Source organism: Prionailurus viverrinus, chromosome E3, assembly GCF_022837055.1.
Source record: "Prionailurus viverrinus isolate Anna chromosome E3, UM_Priviv_1.0, whole genome shotgun sequence".
NCBI lineage: Eukaryota > Metazoa > Chordata > Mammalia > Carnivora > Felidae > Prionailurus > Prionailurus viverrinus.
In genome coordinates, this window is record NC_062576.1 from 26,892,311 (window position 1) to 26,914,057 (window position 21,747).

The 21,747-nt window shown below is 46.1% G+C and overlaps 1 protein-coding gene across 4 annotated transcripts in view; it reads left to right on the forward strand.

The window, feature by feature from the left end:
- Positions 1–9,757: 9,757 nt before the first annotated feature.
- Positions 9,758–21,747, forward strand: part of TMC7 (transmembrane channel like 7) — a 56,367-nt gene continuing 44,377 nt past the window's right edge. For all 4 annotated transcript variants that reach the window (XR_007147838.1, XM_047839065.1, XM_047839066.1 and 1 more), the window contains exon 1: positions 9,758–9,915. Coding sequence is in view for 3 of the 4 variants with exons in the window: in XM_047839065.1 (XP_047695021.1) it covers positions 9,849–9,915 (67 nt within the window). In the remaining variant the exon portion in view is untranslated. The remainder of the gene's footprint in view (positions 9,916–21,747) is intronic.

Consider the following 21,747-nt stretch of genomic DNA (forward strand, 5'->3'; position numbering starts at 1 on the left):
GTTGAGGAGATAAAGGCCGAAGGGAGGCCTCCAGAAGGACTTTCATATGCTAAAGAGGACTCCTAAGATACTTGAGGCCTTGCTATTGTCAAGCTAACGTGGTTTTCCCTCTAGTAAGGCATTACCATTAGGACAGTAGAGGGTTCTGGAGGAATGTTATACTTTGTATTTGCCTCAAGTATTTGTCAGTGGGCTGCAGGTTATAAACAAATTTCATTTTACCAGCCATTTCCTTCTTGTCTTTGTTTCCCACATCACTATGGAAGGGAGGGTGATGTTGGGGCTCCAGGAATCTGAGTCTATAGGTTCCTGGAGATTAGGCTATTGATAAGATTGCCGTTTTCTTGTAATTTACCAAGACATATGTAAACTGATGGAGACCCCTGTCCTGCATGACTGTGATCTGAGTTAACCATTTGTTTCCTTTCTTTTCCTTGGTTCTTGGGTAGCCATGAGTGCCTAAGGAATGTCACACACATCCCACCTGGGGGAGGGGTGTTTGCGGGGTGTCAGCTTGCCTTATGCTCCCTCATCACTGCCATTAGAATCCTTTGATGAGAAATCAGGAGCACAGAGAGGCTTAGCAACTGGCCTCAGACCACACAGCTATTGAGTGGCAGAGCCGCCTGTGGAACCCAGGCTGTCTGGCTCCACAGCCCATGCTCTCAGCCACCTCTCTCTGCAAATAGGACATTTTCACATGAAAAAGGACAACAACAGAATAAAACAGTCCTTCTGAGAAAGAAGGCTTTGCAACCCGACACACTCAGAGGCACAGGTGAACCTAGGCGTTTACAATAAAAATTTAATGTGGCAATTGTCCTATGCCCCACAGCTTGGAGGTGTGTGCAAAACAAGCTGAGGGGATGATTTTTTTCTCCCTGTCACCCAAGTGGACACGATCAGCTCTAACAGCTGTGTTTTAGGCTTGTGAGCAGACTATGGGAATACTCTCGGCTTTTGTTGGGATTCAGCTCTTGAAGGGAGGGGATTAAAACTGAATCCTCCTGGGGGGAGGGGGATGGTCTGTGCTTTGTGGGAAGGCAAGGGAGTGGTTTAAGGCTGCAGTCCAAGTGGGGACTGAGAGGAAGGAAGCGATTTCCAGATGGGCCCTTGGTCCATCTCTGAGCCCCCTGGGAAGGGACAGGGCAGTGTGGAAGTGCATGGAGGCCTGACTGTAAACACGTAGGTCTTTAAAATAGCAGCTGAGCTCTCTCCTGCAGGGAGGGGTCCTTCACTAAGAGCCCTTTCTTTGCTGACAGCCAAGAGCCTGGAAAACTCAAAACGGGCTGAGCCTCTCCTGACCTCAGAGGTGTTTGACCATTTCTGAATGACCTTGCAATTTGCCTTAAGATTAGTTTTCATGACTCCAAATAAAGAAGTTTTGTATTTAAACATCCTGGGACAATTCATACCAGGAAGAGAGAGTCCCCCTCCCACACCCCATTGTTTTTCCCATTTTCACAGAAAATTTCATCAGGAGCTGACTCAGAGTTTGGATCCCCTTTTATAATCCTAAATGAACAAACCCAATTTATGCAATCAGCTGGAATCGTTGAGCGCCTCCTGTGTGCTAGACAATTGAGACAAGGGGAATCTGTCAGTGACCACTGACACACCAGGATCCCTGCCCTTGTGGGACTTTCATTTTAGTGAGGGAGACACACAATACACATAAAACAGTCAAATGTGTATGTGTATTTGTTATGTTCGTGTTTTGAGAGAGAGAGAGTGTGAGCAGGGGAGGGGCAGAGAGAGAGAGAGAGAGAGAGAGAGAGAGAATCTAAGGCAGGCTCCAAGTTCTGAGCTGTCAGCACAGAGCCCAATGCGAACTCACAAACTGTGAGGTCATGACTTGAGCGGAAGTGGGACCCTTAACCCACTGAGCCACCCACGTGCCCCCAGTCAAATGTATATTTCGTTAGAATGTGATGACTGCCAGGAAAAAAAATCATACAGAGTAGCAATGAGGGAGCATGGGGCAAGCTGAGGGCAAAGTACAGGCCCCCTCCTCCAAGGTGAGGTATGTGTGATATTCCTGACACTCTTGGCTGCCCAAGGACAAGGGAAAGGAAAGAAAGCAGATGGTTGCCTGATAGAGATCACAGTCATACAGGAGTCTCCTTCAGCAACTCAGTAAACTGCAAGAAAAAAGTCAAGCTTATCTATGGCCTAATCTCCAGAAACCTATAGACCCCATGTCCTGGAGCCCTAATATCACCTTCCTCAAGATGTAAGGGGGTTTAAGTGCTTGCCATGGTGATGTGGGAAACAAAGGCAAATGAAAAATTAAATTCCCTTACTGCCTTACTCTGCCATCTTTTTTTACCCCACTTACTCCACCATCACCCCAAAACCCCATGAGTAGGTTACAGTGTTATAGACAGTTTGTGGAATTTATGTGCTTTGAAGCGTTGGGGTTCAGAGCCCATGGCTAAGAAAGAATTCTTGAGACATCTTTGGTGCAAAAAGGTGGTTTTATTAAAGCACAGGGACAGGACCCATGGGCAGGAAAAGCTGCACTGGGGTTGTGAGGAGTGACTGATGATATACTTGGGAGTTGGGGGAGGTAAAGGCAACGGGAAGTTTCCAAAAGGACTTTTAGGGCACCTGGGTGGCTCTGTCGGTTGAGCATCTGACTCTTCACTTCGGCTCAGGCCACGATCTCACGGTTCATGGGATTGAGCCGCACATTGGGCTCTGTGGTGACAGAACAGAGCCTGCTTGGAATCCTCCCTCTCCTTCTCTCTCTGCCACTCCCCTGCTCTCTCACTCTCTCTCTCTCTCTCTCTCTCTCTCTCTCTCTCAAAATAAAAAATATTTAAAAAAAATTTTTTTTAACGTTTATTTATTTTTGAGACAGAGAGAGACAGAGCATGAATGGGGGAGGGGCAGAGAGAGAGGGAGACACAGAATCGGAAACAGGCTCCAGGCTCTGAGCCATCAGCCCAGAGCCCGACGAGGGGCTTGAACTCACGGACCGTGAGATCGTGACCTGAGCCGAAGTCGGACGCTTAACCGACAGAGCCACCCAGGCGCCCCTCAAAATAAATAACCTTCAAAAAATTTTTTAAAAATTAAAAAAGAAGGACTTTCATATGCTAAAGAAGATTCACAGGATCCTGGAGTTCTTGCTATTGTCACGTTAAGGTTGTTTTTCCCTCTAGTGAGGCATTAACATTAAGGCAGGAGTTCCTGGAGGAGGAATGTCATACTCTGCCAGCCTGAAGTATCTCTGAACGGGGCTGCAGGTTATAAGGAAATTTAATATTACCTATATTTCTGTCTACCTTTGTTTCCCACCTCACCAGGAAAACCTACACGAAGAACGTGGGTGATGAGGCCAAGAACTTATTCTTGATTGAAGTCAAGGGTCAGAGGGGTGAGGATAGGGGAACAGAAGGGGGCAGTATTAAACGCGTGGTCTGGAGGAAGACTGGTGAACAAGGGGCATGTGAATCGACTTAAATGAAGGAGAAGCAAGGGAGGGAGCCTCTTGGCTCTCTACAGGTGTGCCCTGAACATGGTATAACCCTACCTGCACAAATAATGTGGGAAACCAAACAATATACTGACCCAAGCCTAAGAGGAAAAAAGGATAAAACCAAAGTATTTGTAAGAGGATAATAGTCATGAAACAGTGGACGTCTTCTAGAAGAAACATCTCAAAGTCTTCAGCTACAACAGCAGAGCGATACAGGGGTGTAGTAGTGATGACCCAACTACCCTGAGCAGCTTTGATTTTCTGAAATAGCGAATAACCCTTGACAGAATTAGAAGCTAGGAGACATGCACTCTCCTCAATGTATACAGTGGCTGTGTTCCTGAGAAACTCAGTACAGGTTCAAATCATACAAAAACACTGGGTATTTATTTGTCAGATGGGGTTTGGTTTTGGCTCTGATCATTAGAATGGGTTTTCACCTGCTTGCGTGTCTGCTTGGATCTTGGGCACTTTGTGTCCCAGGAAACAGGATGTTTATTGTGTGGGATGGAACCCATCAGCTCATTGCTAGGGAGTAACCTGGCTTTCACTTTTGAATTAAGTCAGTAGCATCCCCTGTCCATGGTAACTGCTAAACTGCCTCCCCACATTCCCAAAGTGCCCCCTGGCAGGGTATCACCTTAGGTTAAGAACCACTCCTCTAATCTGTTGATTTTGCAAATGTGAAATCCGGGGACTCTATGGGTAAAATTGTTTATGAACACACAGCCAAACTAGCAGGCATACATTATTACCTGTTGTAGCAATGATAAAAATTACATGTTCAGCATCTTTGTGTTTTTCTATTAAGAGTGTGACTCAGGGGCATCTGGGTGGCTCAGTCGGTTAAGCATCCGATTCAGCCCAGGTTATGATCTCGCGGTTCGTGAGTTTGAGCCTCACATTGGGCTCTGTGCTGACAACTCAGAGCCTGGACCCTGCTTCGGATTCTGTGTCTTCCTCTCTCTCTGCCCTCCTCCACTCACTCTCTGTCTCTCTCTCCTCCAAAAAAAAAAAAAGTTTGACCCAAGAGGAAGCACAGGGATAAAGAATAGGTGTCCTATAATATGTTTAAAAATAATAACTTTCATTTATCGATTATGAGTGCAATTTTGTAGGGAAGCTGGTGAATACAGAAAGGCAATAAGAAAAAAAAAGATGTCTACCATCATCACCTAGAAAAACTGCTAAAATCTTGGTGTGACTGTTTCTGTCTCCTTCTGAAGCCCAGTAGCATCTTGCCCACTACCCTTCCGACAAATTCCCGTTATCCCTTAAGAGAATCACACTGGGTTATCACTGCAGCCAAATAAAAACGAATCAGCCTACACCGAGTTAAAAAATGAGTTAAAAAAAAAACAACCAAATGAGTAAAAAAGGCAAACAAACCAACAACAAACTCAAATTATCCACGAAAATTTAAAGTTGCAAAGACAGGGGCGCTTGGGTGACTCAGTTGGTTAAGGGTCTGTCTGACTCTGCACTTCGACTCAGGGTCGTGATCTCACTTCATGAGATGGAGCCCCGTTAACAGGCTCTACACTGACAGTGCAGAGCCTGCTTGGTCTCTCTCTCCCTCTCTCCCTGCCCCTCCCCTTCGTGCTTTCTCAAAATAGATTTTGAAAAATGCAAAGTAGCAAAGACCTTGGCTAATTCTTTTTTCGTAAATTAACTGAAACAATATGCTTTATTTGCATGCACCTATTGGTGTGTAAAATTCTCTGTCCTTTGTCCAATTTTGCAAACCTATAGTTATAAGTCTATAGCACAGTCAAGCTACTGTATAAACATGTATTTAGAGATTTACAGTTTACAGAGCATTTCTGTTGTAGGCAACGTGTGGAATGACAATTGGTGGGGGCAGGAGGATGAAGTTTCCAAGGCAGTCAATGCACAGGGAATCCTGTTTGTACCAGGACAACCTACATGAAGAACTTGGGTGATACGACCAGAAATTTACTCTTGATTTAAGTCAAGTACATCAGTTTCAGTGTAAGTATATCAGACACTCCCTCCCAGGACTTGGGAATTATGACTCAGATCTCTACTCAGTCCTCACAGAGGTTATGTAAACTTGGAGCTGAGACACCACCATCTTTTGCCATGGGAAGAGAGAAATGGACAAAATCAGGGGCAAGTGTGATATGCAGGTTCCAAGCACAAAGAAACAGCAAACGTGAATTCCGCAGGCAAGAACATGCTAGATGCAATCCAAGGAGCAGAAAAGAGGCCAGCCACAGTGGCGATGGTAGGAGATGGGGTTGGAAGGGTCCTGCAAAAGCCTGGTCCACACATGATAAGCAGGGTGCATATGTATTCTAAGTGGCAAGAGGAAACCATTGGAGGAGGGTTATTTAAGCAGGAAAATGCCAAGATCCAACTTTCTTTTTGGAAATTGGCTTTGCTGCATAGACAACATTTGGATAAGTCAGGGAGGCAGTCAGGAGGCAGTCCCTGCCTTGGGGGAGGCAGTGGTGCTCTGGGTGGTGACCCAGAGGAGGATGGTGGGAAGGAGGAAACAGGAGTGATTCCACTGTGCCTCTCTCTTAAGGAAAACATGGCTCTTTTCTCTATAAATGGGGTTTAGAGACTCCCATTGTCTTAGTATTGATGAAAGTTAAGTGAGGTAATGTATGACAAAAGGTTGATACAAAGTAATTTTTCAATAAGCAGTAATTACTATCATCATTATTCCCCTAATAATAAAAGAGAATCCTCACCAAGCTCCTCCATTGTCTTGTAGAAAATAGACAAAACAAAGCGCTAAACTGAGAAAGAAGATGGGGTGCTGTGGCAAGACGTGTGCCTCCCCTTGAAAATGAAAGCAATGTTCTGTTCTGTTTTCTGTCCTACTTGCCATGCTTCTGTCTGAATTTGTCCAGCTGACAGCCTTCTTCCTCTTCTACTTCAAACAGGAGATTTCTGTGACTTTTTCCTGAAGAACTACTCTATTTCTATTCCTGTAAAATTAGTCCTTGGACACATGGGTGGCTCATTCTGTTAGCTGACTGACTATTGATTTCGACTCAGGTTATGATCTCACTGCAGGACTCTGCACTGTCAGCATGGAGCCTGCTTGGGATTCTCTCTCTCTCTCTCTCTCTCTCTCTCTCTCTCTCTCTCTCCCTCTCTTTCTGCATCTCCCTGCTCTCTCTCTCTCAAAATAAATAAAATTAAAAAAAAATTAGTTCTTTCCTGGGAGAAAGGAGTCTTCTTCAGCAAGCTGGGCTCATTCCCTTGCTTTGGAGAGGATCTCAGGCCCCGCCTAGTCCAGGATGCAAACCCAAGCCAGGGCTAGGTGCCAGGTGAGACCAGCAGGAAGGAGCTTTGCACCTGGAGTTCTGAGCCTCTTCTCCAAGGTCATCACGCACCTCTACCCCATTGGGTTCCAGCCACGCCCTTCCAGGCCAGGACAGGGGACTGGGAGGTAACTAACCTCTAGTGAGGAAGGGAAGAGGGAGGCACTGTGTCATGATAGAAATTGCCACCATTTGTCAATATTTCTCTGCCTCAGACTTTTACTTTTTAAAAATACAAACGTGCATATAGGTAATATGTCTATGCAGTACAAAAAAAGAACACTTGCTAAATACCCCCACCCTACAACCTTGTTTGGAGATAAACTATGCATTTACAAACATATACTCTCTTTTTTTTAAATAATGTTTATTTATTTTGAGAGAGAGAGAGAGAGAGAGAGAGAGCAAGCAGGGGAGGGGTAGAGAGAGAGGGAAACAGAGAATCCCAAGCAGGTTCCAACAGCTGTCAGCACAGAGCCTGACTCAGTGCTTGAACTCACAAACCGTGAGATCATGACCTGAGTTGAAACCAAGAGTCGGTCACTTAATGGACTGAGCCACTCAGGCGGTGCAAGCATGTACTTTCTTTACCTAAATGGTAGCTTATCTAATACACTTCTTTTGTTCTTTGCTTTTGTCACTTAATTATATACTTCTACATGCAGAACTTTCTATATGTCTACATGTAGAGTTCTATAATAGCTGGACACTTGTGTCAAAATGTATTTAACCAGCCTCCTACATATGGAGATTTAGGCTACTTCTTGTCTTTTGTTGTTATAAACAACACTGCAAAGAATATCCTTGCACAAATGTCACTGTGTTGCAGAACTTTACATTTTTATATAGTTGGATTTATGCTTCTTTGGCTTCTGGGTTTCGGTCAAGCTCAATAAGGCCTATCCCCTTGATGATACTTAAAAAAAAAAAACTCTTCTCTAAAAAAATTTTTATGAGTACTTCCATGGTTTTACTTTCTCACTTACATGTTTGTTTGGATTTTCTTTTGTGGAGGTGTGATATTCGCATCCAGATTAGGATTCCTCCCGCATCAGCAGATGCTCTCCCAGGCATTTCAGACAAGAGTATTGTCACTACAGCTCAGGACCTACTAATATATCTTCATTTTACATGTGAAAAACAGAAGCCCAGAAAGGTGGAGCCATGTGGCCCAACTCACTCAGGGAATAATTGGAAACTGGGTTCCAACGGGAAACCCAGAGACCCCACCCTTAACTACAATAAAAATAGCCTTTATTTTGAGCCAAGCAATTACTTAAAAAAAATAAATACATTTTCTATTTTGGAACAGTTCTAAAGTAACAGAAAATAGTCCAGAGAGTACAGAGTTTCCATACAGAGAACAGTAGGGAGAGAATAGTACAAAGAGTTTCTCTATACCCCCCCCCCCAACTCCTTTGAATGATACGTTTCTCACAGTAGATGAACCAATACTGACACATTGTTATTATCTAAAGTCCATACTTTATTCAGATTTGCTTAGATGCTTCTCCCCACCCCCTCGGGTTCCACATCCTGTATCCTCCTCATCCCACTACACTTGAACTTGATAGTCATGTCTCTTTAGGTTCCTCTTAGCTGTTGACAGTTTCTCAGACTCCCCCTGTTTTGGATGAACTTGACAATTGGGGGAGTACTTATCAGGTATCCTGTAAAACGTCCCACGTTTGCGGTTTGTCTGTTTTTATTTCTTTTAATTAAATTTTTTTTAACGTGTATTTTGAGAGAGAGCACATGCGTGAGCAGGAGAAGGGCAGAGAGAGGGAGACAAGAGGATGGAATCAGCTCCACGCTGAAAGCAGAGAGCCTGATGAAGGGTTCAAACTCATGAAACCTTGAGATATGACCTGGGCTGGAGTTGGTCTCTTAACTGACTGAGCCACCCAGGCACTTCTGTTCTTTGTTTCTTTTTTTTTAGAGAGAGAGAATGAGGGAGAGGGGCATAGGGAAAGAATCTTAAGCAGGCTCCACCACACTCAGCTTGAGGCCCCATGTGGGGGCTCAATCCCGAGACTCTGGGATCATGACCTGATCCAAAAAACCAAGAGTCTGAAGCTCCCAGGCACTGCTGTCTGATGTTTTCTTATGATTGATTAGGCTATAGTTACAGGTTTTGGGGAGAAAGACCCCACAGTTAGCGTGATTCTCATCACATCATACCAAGAGTGTATGCCATCAATGTGAACTTATCACCGTGGGGGGTTGATTTTGAATATCTGTCTGACAAAGTGTTTCCCAAGTATTATCCAGGTTAAGTTACTTGCCCTCCCACCCATAATGCACTCTTTAGAAGGAAATCACAGTGTGTAGGGCACATTTAGGGTGGAGAATTAGGCTCCACCTCCTCGAAGTATCTAAATTATTTGGAATTCTGCACAGGAGTTTTATCTACACTTCCTCATTTATTTCACTTGGCAATTACTTATATACAAATGCATATAGAATTACATTTAGTTAATCGTTCTACATTTATTTACATTTGGCAATTACTTCTAATTGCGTTTTAAACCGTACATGGATAGATGTAGAGCGATGAAACATGGATATGCCGCGAAATTTCTAACACACTCATATGGTGAGATCCTCCCTTGCACCTTACTCAGCCAGCTCCCCAATCGCATTTACAAACGGTACAGGTATCTTTTTTTCCCCCTTTTTGTACCCAAATGGTAACTTACTAGATACACTTGTTCAGAGTCTCGGTTGTTTTTATTAATCAACCTTTTTAAGTTTAGTAAGACGTCGGGAAGCCTCCCCTTATCTCGGCCGCTGGGTGGAGCCTTCCGGGGCCGGGGGCGCCGCAGCCGCGTCTCCGATCCCGGCTCCCGCCGCCGGCGACCGGCACTTCCACCGGCTCCCCGGCCCCCGAGGGGTCGGGCGGGCGGCGCACGTGCAAAGGGCCTCCTCCGCGCCCCGCCCCCCGCCCCGGCCTCTGTGACGTCCGCGCCGGAACCTGGAATTTCGGCTCCGGGAGCTGGCGGCGGCGGCGGCGGCGGCGGCCAGAGCGGGTCCCAGACGGCCTCTCCGGGGCGCAGGGCGCAGCCATGAGCGAGTCCAGTGCCAGTGCGCTCCCGCCAGGCAGGCCCGGCAGGCAGCCCTTCAGCCACCCAGGTAGGGCGACGGGGACCGCGCTCCGGGCGGCCCGCGGGCGAGCTGCCGGGAGCTGGGCGGGGGCCCAGCCCCTCGCCACCTGCCCGCGCCGGGTGCTCCTGGCTTTGGGGGAAAGCGGATCTCTCCTACTCCTGGCCTCCTTCCTGCAAGCCATCTTCATCCAATTCAGAGGCCGCATGCCCTCCCCAAAGGAGCACCGGAATGGGAGCCCTGACCGTGTGGTGCCTTCCCGTCACTGCTCTAGGGATCCCTAATCTGTTAACTGAAAAGACTGTGAGCGCCTCGCCAGCCCTAACATTGTGGCACGAGATGTCTGCCTCCCGTAACATTTCAGGCTTTACAGTTAGACAGACTTGGAGCTGAATTCTGCTTTGGCTGTTTATTGCTGTGTGATGTTTGGTAGATGGCTTGCCTTCTCTGTGCCTCAGATTCTTCAGCAGTAAAATGGGACTAGGATGTTGGTGGGATTAGTTGAGAGAAAAATATGTGAAGTGCCAGGCACAGTGCCTGGTACACAGAAAGGCATGATAAATGGTAGCCAGCCAAGTGTTATAGTCTTTTTCCTTTAAAAAAAAAAAAAAAAGTTTATTTATTTATTTATTTATTTATTCATTTATTTATTTATTTAGTGCACGAGGAGAGGAGGGGCAGAGAGAGAGAGAGAGAGAGAGAGAGAGAGAGAGATTCCTAAGCAGGCTCTAGAGCCCCACACAGGGCTTGTTCCCACAACCGTGAGATCATGACCTGAGTCAGACGCTTAACTGACTTAGGCACCCCTCTTTTTCATTTTTTATCAAGTAAAACTTACAGTGAAGTGTAAGCATAGTGAATTTTTACATAAATATGTACAACTGCTACCCATTCAAGATAAAAAGTTGCCAGCACCCGGGCGGGCTTCCCGATAGTGTTTGCATCTTACATGTGCCCTGAACCTGCTGTGAGTTTTACAAGCAGCGTTTCTTCTATTTCAATTTGAGAATAGAAGTTTTGTCACAAGAATTTACAGTATGTAAACCGTGAGTGTAGATTGGGGCATTGGGCCCTTCTGATTGGATTGTTCTCTGCATCTTGAAGAAGAGGAAGGAAGATATTTAGAGAGACCCAAACCCTGGGAACTTGCTCAGGAATCAGAAAACAGAAGTCAGATTGATTTGGATGCTAATTATTTTTTAGCTCATTGTTAATAGTGTTGGCATCAGTTCAACTTCAGGCATTCAATCAGAGCCATTCCAGTGTTTTTCTAGTTGGTTTCCATTTACCTTGCTCTTAGTTTGGCACAATCCATCACATTTAAGATGCCAGCCGTGGTTTCCCAGAAAGAGGGCATGAGATTCATCTATTTTCGGTCTCTGCTGGGTGTTTAAGGAGACTTTGTAAGCCTCTTTTTATGAGTGTCATAACTGGCTTCTCTGACTAAAAGGTCTTCCCTGTCCTTAGGACAAATGATGTTTTATCACCTTGTATCCACCAGCCTGACTGGGAGGCTCAGAAGGGATTGTGTTTGTAACTCTGTTGTACTTTGTAAATGGTGGCCTGTTGTATGGGCACCACGAAAGCACAGTTGGAGTGGCAGGAGACAAAGGGGATCTGGTTTACAGATTGGGGAATATGCATCTTTCTAAATGATGAAAATTCCTCCAATATATTGTTGCTGCCTTGGGGCCTTTGCACCAGCTGTTCTTTTTGCCTGAACTACATTTCTCTTTGATCTTCCTATGGTAGCCTCTTCCTCCTCCTGTCAGATCTCTGCTCAGATGTCACCTCAGAGAGGCAGATCTCTGGAGACTTTGTCTGAAGAAGTGCTCCCATCTCTCTTCCCCTGATTGGTTCCCTTGTTTATTCCTTCAAAGCATTTACCACCTTCTGAAGTCATCTGGTTTGATTGTTTTCTTGTCTATTAGATGTCTCTTCTACAATGTGCGTGCCATGAAAAGCAAGTGCTTTGTCTTTTTCTGCCAACACCCAGAACAGTGTCTGGTACGTAGATGCTAAATATGTGTTCAAAGAATAAATGAATGAATGAATGAAGTATACCCGAAGCCACACTGACAGCTATAGCGTAGTGGCTGAGAATCTAGACTCTGGATTCCCAGATGTAAATCCTTATTTTCCATGTACTGGTTTTGTCTTCAGGCAAGGCACTGAAGTGTTTGGTGCCTCAGTTTCCTTATGTATTAAATGGAGGTAGTGACAGCACCTACTTCGGGGGTCAATATAAGGATTAAGAAAGTTAATTTACATTAAAAACTTCGTAAGGACTTGTATTAGTTATCTATACTGTTGACAAATTATCCCCAAACCTAGAGGCTTAGAACAGTGATAATCTCTTCTTATCTCACAGTTTCTGCAAGTCGGAATTTGGGGATGACCTATCTATGTGGTTCTGGCTCAGGGTCTCTTATGAAGTTGCAATCATGGTATCAGCCAGGGATGCAAATCTTAGGAAAGCTTGCCTGTGGCTAGAGGTTCCCTTCCAAAGATGGCTTGCTCAGATGGTGAACCGACACTGGCTGTTGGCCGGAAGCCTCTCCATATGGACCTCCTAGAAGGCTGCTTGAGTGGCCTGTTGACATGGCAGATGGTCCAGGAGAGGGCAAAGAAGTCCTAATGTCTTTGATCATCCGCTCTTGGAGATCACACCTGTTATTTCTGCAATATCTTATTGGTCACATGGGGCAGCCCTGTTCCGTGTAGAAAGGACCTATGTAAGGATGTGAATGTCGGTATTTGGGGGAGAGAGTCACCGGCAGCCACCTTGGAGACTTTTGTGGCTGTCACAGGACCATGTAAGTATTAACTGTTGTTATTAATGTCTCTGTTCCCTACTAGATGATAAGCCCAGGGCTGGGCTCACCGTCATGTCCCCATGCTTAGTATAGTGCTTAGTACATAGTACACCTTCAGGAAATAGTTGAGTGCACACCTTTCATGATTTGGTACTGTGATGCTTCTAGAGCCTGCAAAGCCCCTTCTGTTCCCTCTGCCATGGGTGCCATTCATTACCTTATTCCTTTGTAAGGCATACTCCTCTTCTTTCAGTCTGGTGTCACTTCCTCCTAGAAGCCTTCCCTGACCGCCTCCCCTTTCATAGGCTAGACTCTGTCCCTGCTTCATGCCCACATGGCCCATTGGCCTCATCCTGTCCAAGTATCCATTGGACTGTATTCTCACTTCTCTTGAGTCTTATCAGTTTTTAAAATGTTTACTTATTTTTGAGAGAGAAAGAGTGCATGCAAGTGGGGGAGGGGCAGAAAGAGGGAGACAGAGGATTGGAAGCAGGCTCTGGTGCAAAGCCCGATGCAGGGCTCAAACCCATGAGCCATGAGATCATAACCTGAACCAAAGTTGGATGCTTAATCAACTGAGCCACCCAGGCACCCTGAGTTATATCATTTAAAATAGTTTTTTAAAAATGTTTGTTTATTTTTGAGAGAGAGAGGTCGAGCACAAATGGGGGAGGGGCAGAGAGAGAGGGAGACACAGAATCCCAAGCAGGCTCCAGGCTCTGAGCTGTCAGCACAGAGCCCGACCCGGGGCTTGAATTCACGAACTGTGAGATTGTGACCTGAGTTGAAGTCGGATGCTTAACCGACTGAGCTATCCAGGTGCCCCAGCGAGTTATATCATTTTTAAGAGCAGGGATTTTGGAATTGAACAGACCCAAGTTCAGACACTGATTTGCCTCGGTTTCCATGACTAGGAAGTGAAGGTTCTGACAGGAGTAAAGGCTGGAGGCCCACCTTCTCCCAGGATCTATAGACAGGATTGCCACTCTGAGCCAGCCCCTGGCTACCTCTCCTGACCCCTGCTCCTGTCCCACTCATGCCCCCAGGCTCCAGCCACCCATTGTTCCCTTCCAATGTTCTCCTCCTCAGGTCTGGAGGTCATTGTTCTGTTCTGCCTGATCTCAGCTGAAATGTCACCTCCGAGGAGCAAAGACCCCCCTCTATCTCAAGTGCCCCCAGGAGGCATTTGCCCACTCCATACCCCTCAGTCCCATGACTCCTGGCATGTGCTGTTTGTTGAATGGAATGACTTGGTGTTTCCCCTTTGCCAAACATTTGCCATATTCCAGTCAGTAAGCACTTCATACGACATCATCTTCAACCAGAATGCATTCAGTGATTTATTTATTTTTTAAATTTTTATTTATTTATTCTCATTATTATTATTTCAGTGTTTGATTTTGAGAGAGAGAGAGAGGGAAAGGAGGAGAGGGACAGAGAGGAGAGAATCTTAAGCAGGCCCAGGTGCCCCATTCAGTGACTTTTAGGTTGAGGCATAATTCACATAACGAAATCAACTATTTGAAAGGGTCCAATCTAGTGGCATTTAGTACATTCATCACCTCTATCTAGTTGCATTGTCATCACTCCCAAAGGAAGCCCTGTGTCCATTAAGCTATCACTCCCTGATTCCCCCTTCACCCAGCCCCTGGCTGCCACCAGTCTGCATTCTGTCTCAGTGGGTTTACCTAGTTTAGACATTTCATAGAAATGGGATCATACAGTAGTGTGACCTTTTGTGACTCCCTTCTTTGCTTAGCATAAACAATGTTTTCAAGGCTTATCCACATTATAGCCTGTATCCATTCTTCATTCCTTTTTATGGCTGAATATTATTCCATTGTATGGTTATACCACAGTTTGCTTATTCGTTCATCCGTTAATGCACATCTGGATTGTTTCCAGCTTTCAGCTCTTAGGAAAGATGCTGCTGTGAGCACTTGTGTACAAATGTTTGATTGAACATCTGTTTTCAGCTCTTTTGGGTAGGTACTTAAGAGTGGAATTGCTAGGTCATGCGGTCATTCTGTGGAATTGCTGGGTCATGCGGTCATTCTGTGTTTAACCTTTTGAGGATTGGCCAACCTCTGGGACTCTTAACCCTCATGTGGGGGTTTGCTGTGACCATTACCCCTTTGTTCATCGGGGTACCCAAGTGACTCAAGATGGCCTGATTGTCATTGTGTCATGGCCAGGCTTGCAACTTCTGTGATGGCTTCGGAGCCACTCACCCCTCCTCTGTCCTCCTCAAGAGGCACTACTCCGGGGAGGGGCCCTCGAGGGCCCCGATGTTGTGACTATTTGCATTGACCCCATTTTCCAGAGGGTGGGACTTAGTCTGGGCCTTTGGAGCAGCAACGCTTGGAAGGGTAAGGGGTAAAACTACACAGCCCCTTTAGACTCCTTCTGTGAGGGGGTGCTGGGACCCATTTTATTATTATTACTCTTATTGTCATTATTATTATTATTATTTTGTTTTTAAGATAAAGAGAGTAGTAGTTTGTACCTGGCCCAGATACAAATCCCAACTTGGCCAGTTATACGGTGTGTGACCTTGAGCGAGTCCTGTTACCTCTCTGACGTTCAGTTTTCTTACCCATAAGATGGGGATAATCAGACCCCTATTTGCTAGGGTCTCTGAGAGGATTTAATGAGATAAGCATGTTGAAGACTTGGGTGTTGAGCACTCAAATGGTAGCTGTTCCTATTATTATTATTATTATTATTATTAATTATTAGGGGCTTCTGTAGCCTTAATCTTATACAATTTGCTGATTTCATGTGCTGTGTACTTCTACTCTCTGGAGTTACACTATTAGATAATTAAAGCAATTCTTTGGGTTGTTTCAGCCCAAGAGGTTGTATTAAGCTTGCAGACAAGTAACCATTCATCCTGCAGTGTTTGTTGTCCTTACCTGCTAAGCCCATTCATCAGGGTCACCCGGCACCCTTACTTACACATGTCCCAAGGGTCACTTGGGAGGGTGGTACCCTGAAAGGTACCCTGGGAGGGAGGGATCTTCTGCAGGACTGGACACAGCTGGAGACGGCACGCATCACTGCAGGCCACACTAGTTCTCTGGTGAGCCAGCCGTCTGACCTTGAATTGTTTTTTTCCCCTCTGTCTGAAAAGGCTGAGCTCTGCCCAGCAACTCAGGCCAGATGAGGCCCAAAGGCCCTCGGTGGCTTTTTTTTTGTTTGTTTTTGTTTTTTTCAGGAAGTGAAGAATTTAGAGGGATAAAAGGGGGAAATGACTTCTCAGTGTTGTAACCATTGTTGCAATCTGGTTGCTTTTTAAAGGAGCTTTGTTTGAGTGTGGGACCACCCAGACCTTCAGTGGGGCTCCCCCCTCCTACCAGCAGAGAGAGGAGGAAGGGAACTGACCCTGAGTCATGACCGTGTACCAGGCGTGGAACCTAGTGCTGAAAGAGGCAGGCCAGGGACATGCTTTTAAGAAGCTTCTAGTCAAGCGGGGGACACACTCACTGAACAGGTAAAGAGGGAAATAGGGTAGTTACAGCTAAGTGTAGTTGCTGAGAAGGAAGTAAACAGGTGATGAGCTAGAGAGGGGAAAGGCCTGCTTAGCTGAGGTGGTCAGAGAGGTCTCTCTGAGCCGTGGACTTGTGGACGGAGGCCAGAGGGTGTAACAGAACAGCCATAGGGAGTGCAGGTGGAAAAAGCGTCCAGAAGGGCATACAGTGAGAGCACAGGGTGGAGGTGGCAGTGATGTTGGTGTCTTTGGGGAGGCCTCAGGCTGGAGCCGACAGGAGGAGGAGAGGGGACGAGGTCAGGTGAGCAGGAACCCGTTCCTCATATGGTAGGCCCTGGTCAGCCGTGTGACTTTGGGCTCAAGTGGGTAACTTTCTCAAATTACAGCAATTCCCGAGGTGTTATTTGCCCATTTGACCCCCGAGGAAACTGAGACTCTGGGAAGTTACTTGACAAAGTACTGAAACAGAAGGACATTAATGTTGTGACTGTAGAGCCAGCATGTCTGCGTGTTTATTAGACAAATGTTTGTTTGATTTGAGATGTGCTAGGCCCCATGTCAATCTCCAGGGATGTAAGAGTGAATAAGACCCGTGGAGGTCTTTGCCCTCAAGGTTCAGACTTCAGCTCAACCTTGGGCAGAGTTATCTGAGCTTTCCTTACTGCAGAATGAAGGCACATGTAAGAAGGACCCAGGGATGAAGTAATTGTAAGGATGACAGGAGATAGGTATATAAAGGGCTTGGCATAATCATGGTGCATGGTAAATGCTCGGTAAAGGCTAGTTTCTGTTGTTGCTTCCAGGAATGTTGGAAATCTTTGGAGAAATCTTGGCCAAGGAAGGTAAACACTCCACAGAAGGAGTAGCTTGGTCCATAGCGAGATCCCTCACAGCACGTATTAAATCTCCCTGTACATTGAGTTCATTACTAAATGACCGGATATAAAGCACAATGTGCTGGGCACTGCTCTAAGCCAAGGGTCTGCAAACTACAACCCACGGGCCAAATCCAGCCCGCCACCTATTTTTATAAATCAAGTTTTATTAGAACACAATCATGCCCATTCATTTATGGATTATAGCTGCTTTCCTACAGCAACAGCAGAGTTGAGGAGTTGTGACAGAGACTGGGTGGTAAATAGTGGTAAATAGTAAGTTTGCTGACGTCTCTTCTAAGCATATAATAGCCATCTAATCCTCAGGATGGTCATGCCAGGTGGATCCCCATTTTACAGGTGGAAAACTGAGGCATGGAATGGTCAACAAAGTAGCAAGTGGACCTTGTATTTGACTCCGGGCAGTGGGCTTTGGAGGCTGTGCTCTTAACCACTATGTCTGTGGTCCACTCAGGCAGACAGAATCCCAGTGATTGCCCACGTATAGCCCACCGGATGCTCCGCCCACTTGAAAACCAGGAGACTTGAGTTCAGGACCCAGCGTGGCACTGATTGCCTAGTTAGTCACTCCTCTTGAAGGCTGTTTGCTCATCTGGTCGTAAAGCCTTGCACCCAGCCAGTCCCTAGGCCCCACCCAGGTGCCAGGCGGTGTGACTCATACAGGTCCTCCTAGCCTGGCAGTTGTGAAGTCTGGCAGATGGGGGAGGCTCCCAAGGCCCTGGATCTTCCCTTCTCAGACCAGGCTCTGGCCTCCTAAGAACGAGTCCCCTCTACATTGTCCGGTACGTCGCTACTAGCCATGTGGGGCTATGCAAATATAAATTTAATAAAGTTTGCTAAAACTAAAAATTCATTTCCTGACTCTCACCAGCCCCATTTCAACTGGTCAGTAGCCACATGTACTGGGCAGTGCGCACATAGAACATGTCTGTCATTGCAGGACAGTGCATTTCGACATTTGATGCCCTGGGATAGGACATAGCCATGCCAACCTATGCAGCTCATGGACAGAAATAGCCACAGGGCTGGCCAGAGAGATCTTGTTAAATCGGAGGCAGAATATGTCATTCTGCTGCTCCAAACCCCTCATGGCTCCCACCTACTCGACTGAAAGCCAAAGTCCTCACCATGGCTCACAGACCCTGTCTGGTCTGGCCTGTCTCTCCCCTTGAACTCTTACCTCATCACTCTCTCTGCTGACTCTCCTTCAGCCATAGTGGCCTCCCTCCTGTTCCTTGAACTGAGTGGGCATGGTCCTGCCTCTGGGCCTTTGCACTTGCCCTTCTCTCTGCCTTGGATGCTCTTCTCCCCAGTAACCATGTGGCTCTTATCCCCACCCTCCACCTTCCTGCTGGCTTTGCTCCAACCCATCCCTGCTTTACTTTTCTCCACACAGTCAGCCTCTGAAATATATTACTGTTTTTTTCATAACCTGAGCCGAAGTCAGACACTTAACCGACTGAGCCGCCCAGGTGCCCCTGAAATATATTGTTCTTAACTTGCTTACTGTTGGTCTCCTCTGGCTTGCCCATAAGGGCAAGAGAATTTGTATGTCATATGCAAGGCTATGTCCCAGTCTTAGAGCAGTGCTTGGCTGGCACATAGCAGTTGCTCAGTAAATGTTTTTGAGTGACTGAGGGAATGAGTGAGTGAATGATGGATGGACGGGCAGGTGGGTGGCCTTTCCAGGAGTAAGACAGTGATGAGACCCTGGCCTTAGAGCACTTGGGGGAGCTGTCATAGCATCTTCCACTAGATCCCCTGGGTTGTGAGTTAGGGTTAGGGTTAGGGTTAGGGTTAGGGTTAGGGTTAGCTGTGAGCATATATTACTCAGTTAGCATTACTCAGTTAGCATTACTCAGTTAGTATTACTCAGTTAGCATTCAAAATAAAAACAATGTCAAAGAATATGAGTGGAAAGAGGTCCCCAAAATTCTGAAATCAGTGTCTACATTGCCTCGTTGGAAATATGAGACCAGATGTGCCTGAGCCATTTGATCATTTCTTGAGAAATGACAGCAAAGCATGCTTCTAACAGGGCTCATTTGTGTGAAGTACCTAAATAGGAATAATAGAGTATTCAGTCAACATCTCAATCATTATTTTTTGACGGCTTATTTTTTCTCCTTAAAAAATTTTTTTTCAATTATGGAAAAAATATATTATCTGTATAGAGAAGAATAATGCTTATGTTCCTTAAACCCTTTTCTCACTTTTTAGTGTCCCTGCTTTGCTGGTGTGCTGAACACATGCTTTGGTCTGCCTGGTGGGTTAGCTAATGTCGCCTGTATCCCAAACACCAAATTCATTCATTCATTCATTCATTCAGTCAGTCAGCAGGTGTTTATTGAGCAGTCACCATGAGTCAGGTTCTGTGCTAGACCCTGGGGACTTGGCAGTGGAGGAGAGAGATGGGGCCCCTACCCTCATGGAGGTTACAGTCTTAATGGGGGAGCAAGGGGGTGAGACACTAGGTGTGAGTAAACAGTGAGGAGGATAGAATTAGGGATGGGGGGTGCCTGGGTGGCCCAGTTGGTTAAGCATCTGACTCTTGATTTCAGCTCAGGTCATGAGCTCACAGTTCTTGAGTTCAAGCCCCACATTGGGCTCTGCTGACAGCTCAGAGCCTGGAACCTGCTTGGGACTCTCTCTCTCTGTCCCTCCCCTGCTTATGTGCACTGTCTCTCTCTAAATAAGTAAACTTCAAAAATTTTAAAAGTGCAGTGGGGTTGAAGGAGTGAGTGAAAGCTCACTGAGGCAGGAAGCAAGTCTGCAAATCCTCCTCCCCTCCAGAGTCCCTGCCTCAGAGTCTCGTGCAGAGAGGGGCTCCATACAGTTTGTCAAACAGAACTCATTCCCCCGGCAGCTGGCGAGAGGCCTGGACCAGATGACCCAGAAGGTCCCTTCTTGCCTGGAGTTTCTATGATTCTGTGAGTGGGAAGAAAAACCCTGAAGTGAACCCAGCACCAAATACGGCTGGGCTAGATTCTTGGCAAGCATGAGAGGGACTCTGGTGGTAGTTTGAGTGCCATTTAGATCACAGTTGGCCTGTGCCCACGTCCTGACAGTGTTCATGCTTATGGGTAGGATTTCGTGGCCTGTGGAAAAAGCCGCTAAGGAAGTTGGACCTAAGGATGCTCTTCAGGTGTACCTGCCTCTCCGCATTCATTCATTCATTCATTCATCCATCCTTCAGATGGAGGGCTGTCCCTCAGCAAGACACTGCTCTAAGTCTCAGAGAGAGTAACTTGGGCCTTAACCTGGAAGGATACCAGAAAACAGAAAAAGTACTTAATGGCCGCCCCGGCCCCCACATTCTCTGTAATTACCCAGTCATCCTCCCACCTAAATAATAATCTAAGTGCCCAAATCCAGCTCCAATGGCCAGTGGGTTCTAGACATTCCTAGATGGAGGCACCCCAATGTCTTAAGTATGCTCCTGCCTCCCATGCAAATAAATGGCTAACAGGCAGCCCACACACCGCCCACAGGACTTAATTGGCCATGCTGACGATAACTTTCAGCTGGACCAATTCAGGAGCACATCTGACAATAACTATGATGAGACATTCTTACTCTCTAAGGATGAGAAAAGCAAGTCTCTGCGAGATGATACAACCTGTCTTTCTAAGAAGGTAAAACCAGGAGTCTGTCTGGACAGCAAAGCCTTGGGCAAGCCGCCATTTCTCTGGGCCCCAGTTTCCTTGTTGAAAAGCCAGAGCAGGGACGCCTCTGTCTACCGCTCCAGGTTGGCGTGAGAAATCCGGTGATGTCATGCTCTGACCAATGTGTGGTCGTATGAAAATGGAAGGAGGTGGATCGTAGTGTTAAAAACAATGATGCCTGTGTTCAAAGGGTTGCTTGTAATTATTTGTTTTCTTGATTTGAAGATGAAGCACTTCCCGAGAATGTCTGAAGAGGAAGAGTCGTTCCTCTTTGATAACAGCCATTTGAAAATAGAGTTTTCCACCAGGGACTGTTGTTATGAAATATGAATAGGAGTACATGGAAGAACAGTTAAATAATTTGTATTTTAGTGTTTATGAAGCACTTTCTTAAAATTTTTTTAATGCTTATTTTTGAGAGAGAGAGAGAGAGAGAGAGTGCAAGCGGCAGAGGGACAGAGAGAGAGGGAGACACAGAATCCAAAGCAGGCTCCAGGCACCAAGCTGTCAGCAGAGAGCCCTACGCTGGGCTTGAACTTGCAAACTGCAAGATCATGACCTGAGCCGAAGTCGGACACTTAACTGACTGAGCCACCCAGGTACCCCATGAAGCACTTTCAAATCCATGGCCCATTGAGTCATTTCATGGTGAAGACTACAGCTTTGGCATTTGGCAAACCTGTGATAGGTTCCTAATTCCAACACTTACTAGCTGTGTGAGTGGGCAAGGCACTTAACATCTCCAAACCTCAGTTTCTTCATCTGTAAAAGGGGATGATTCTATTCAAAGAGTAGTTCATTTAGTGTGGTGATGCATACAGAGCACCTCAAATAGCCTGGCACAAGGTAAGTGCTCAGTAATCCTAGCTAATATTATTTGCGTTGTTTATAATGCCATCCTCATGATCTCGCTGATGAGGTCCATGGTATTATGTGCCCCGTTCCTGAGAAGAGAAACATGTGACTCACAGACAGTCATCGTCTTGCCTGGGGTG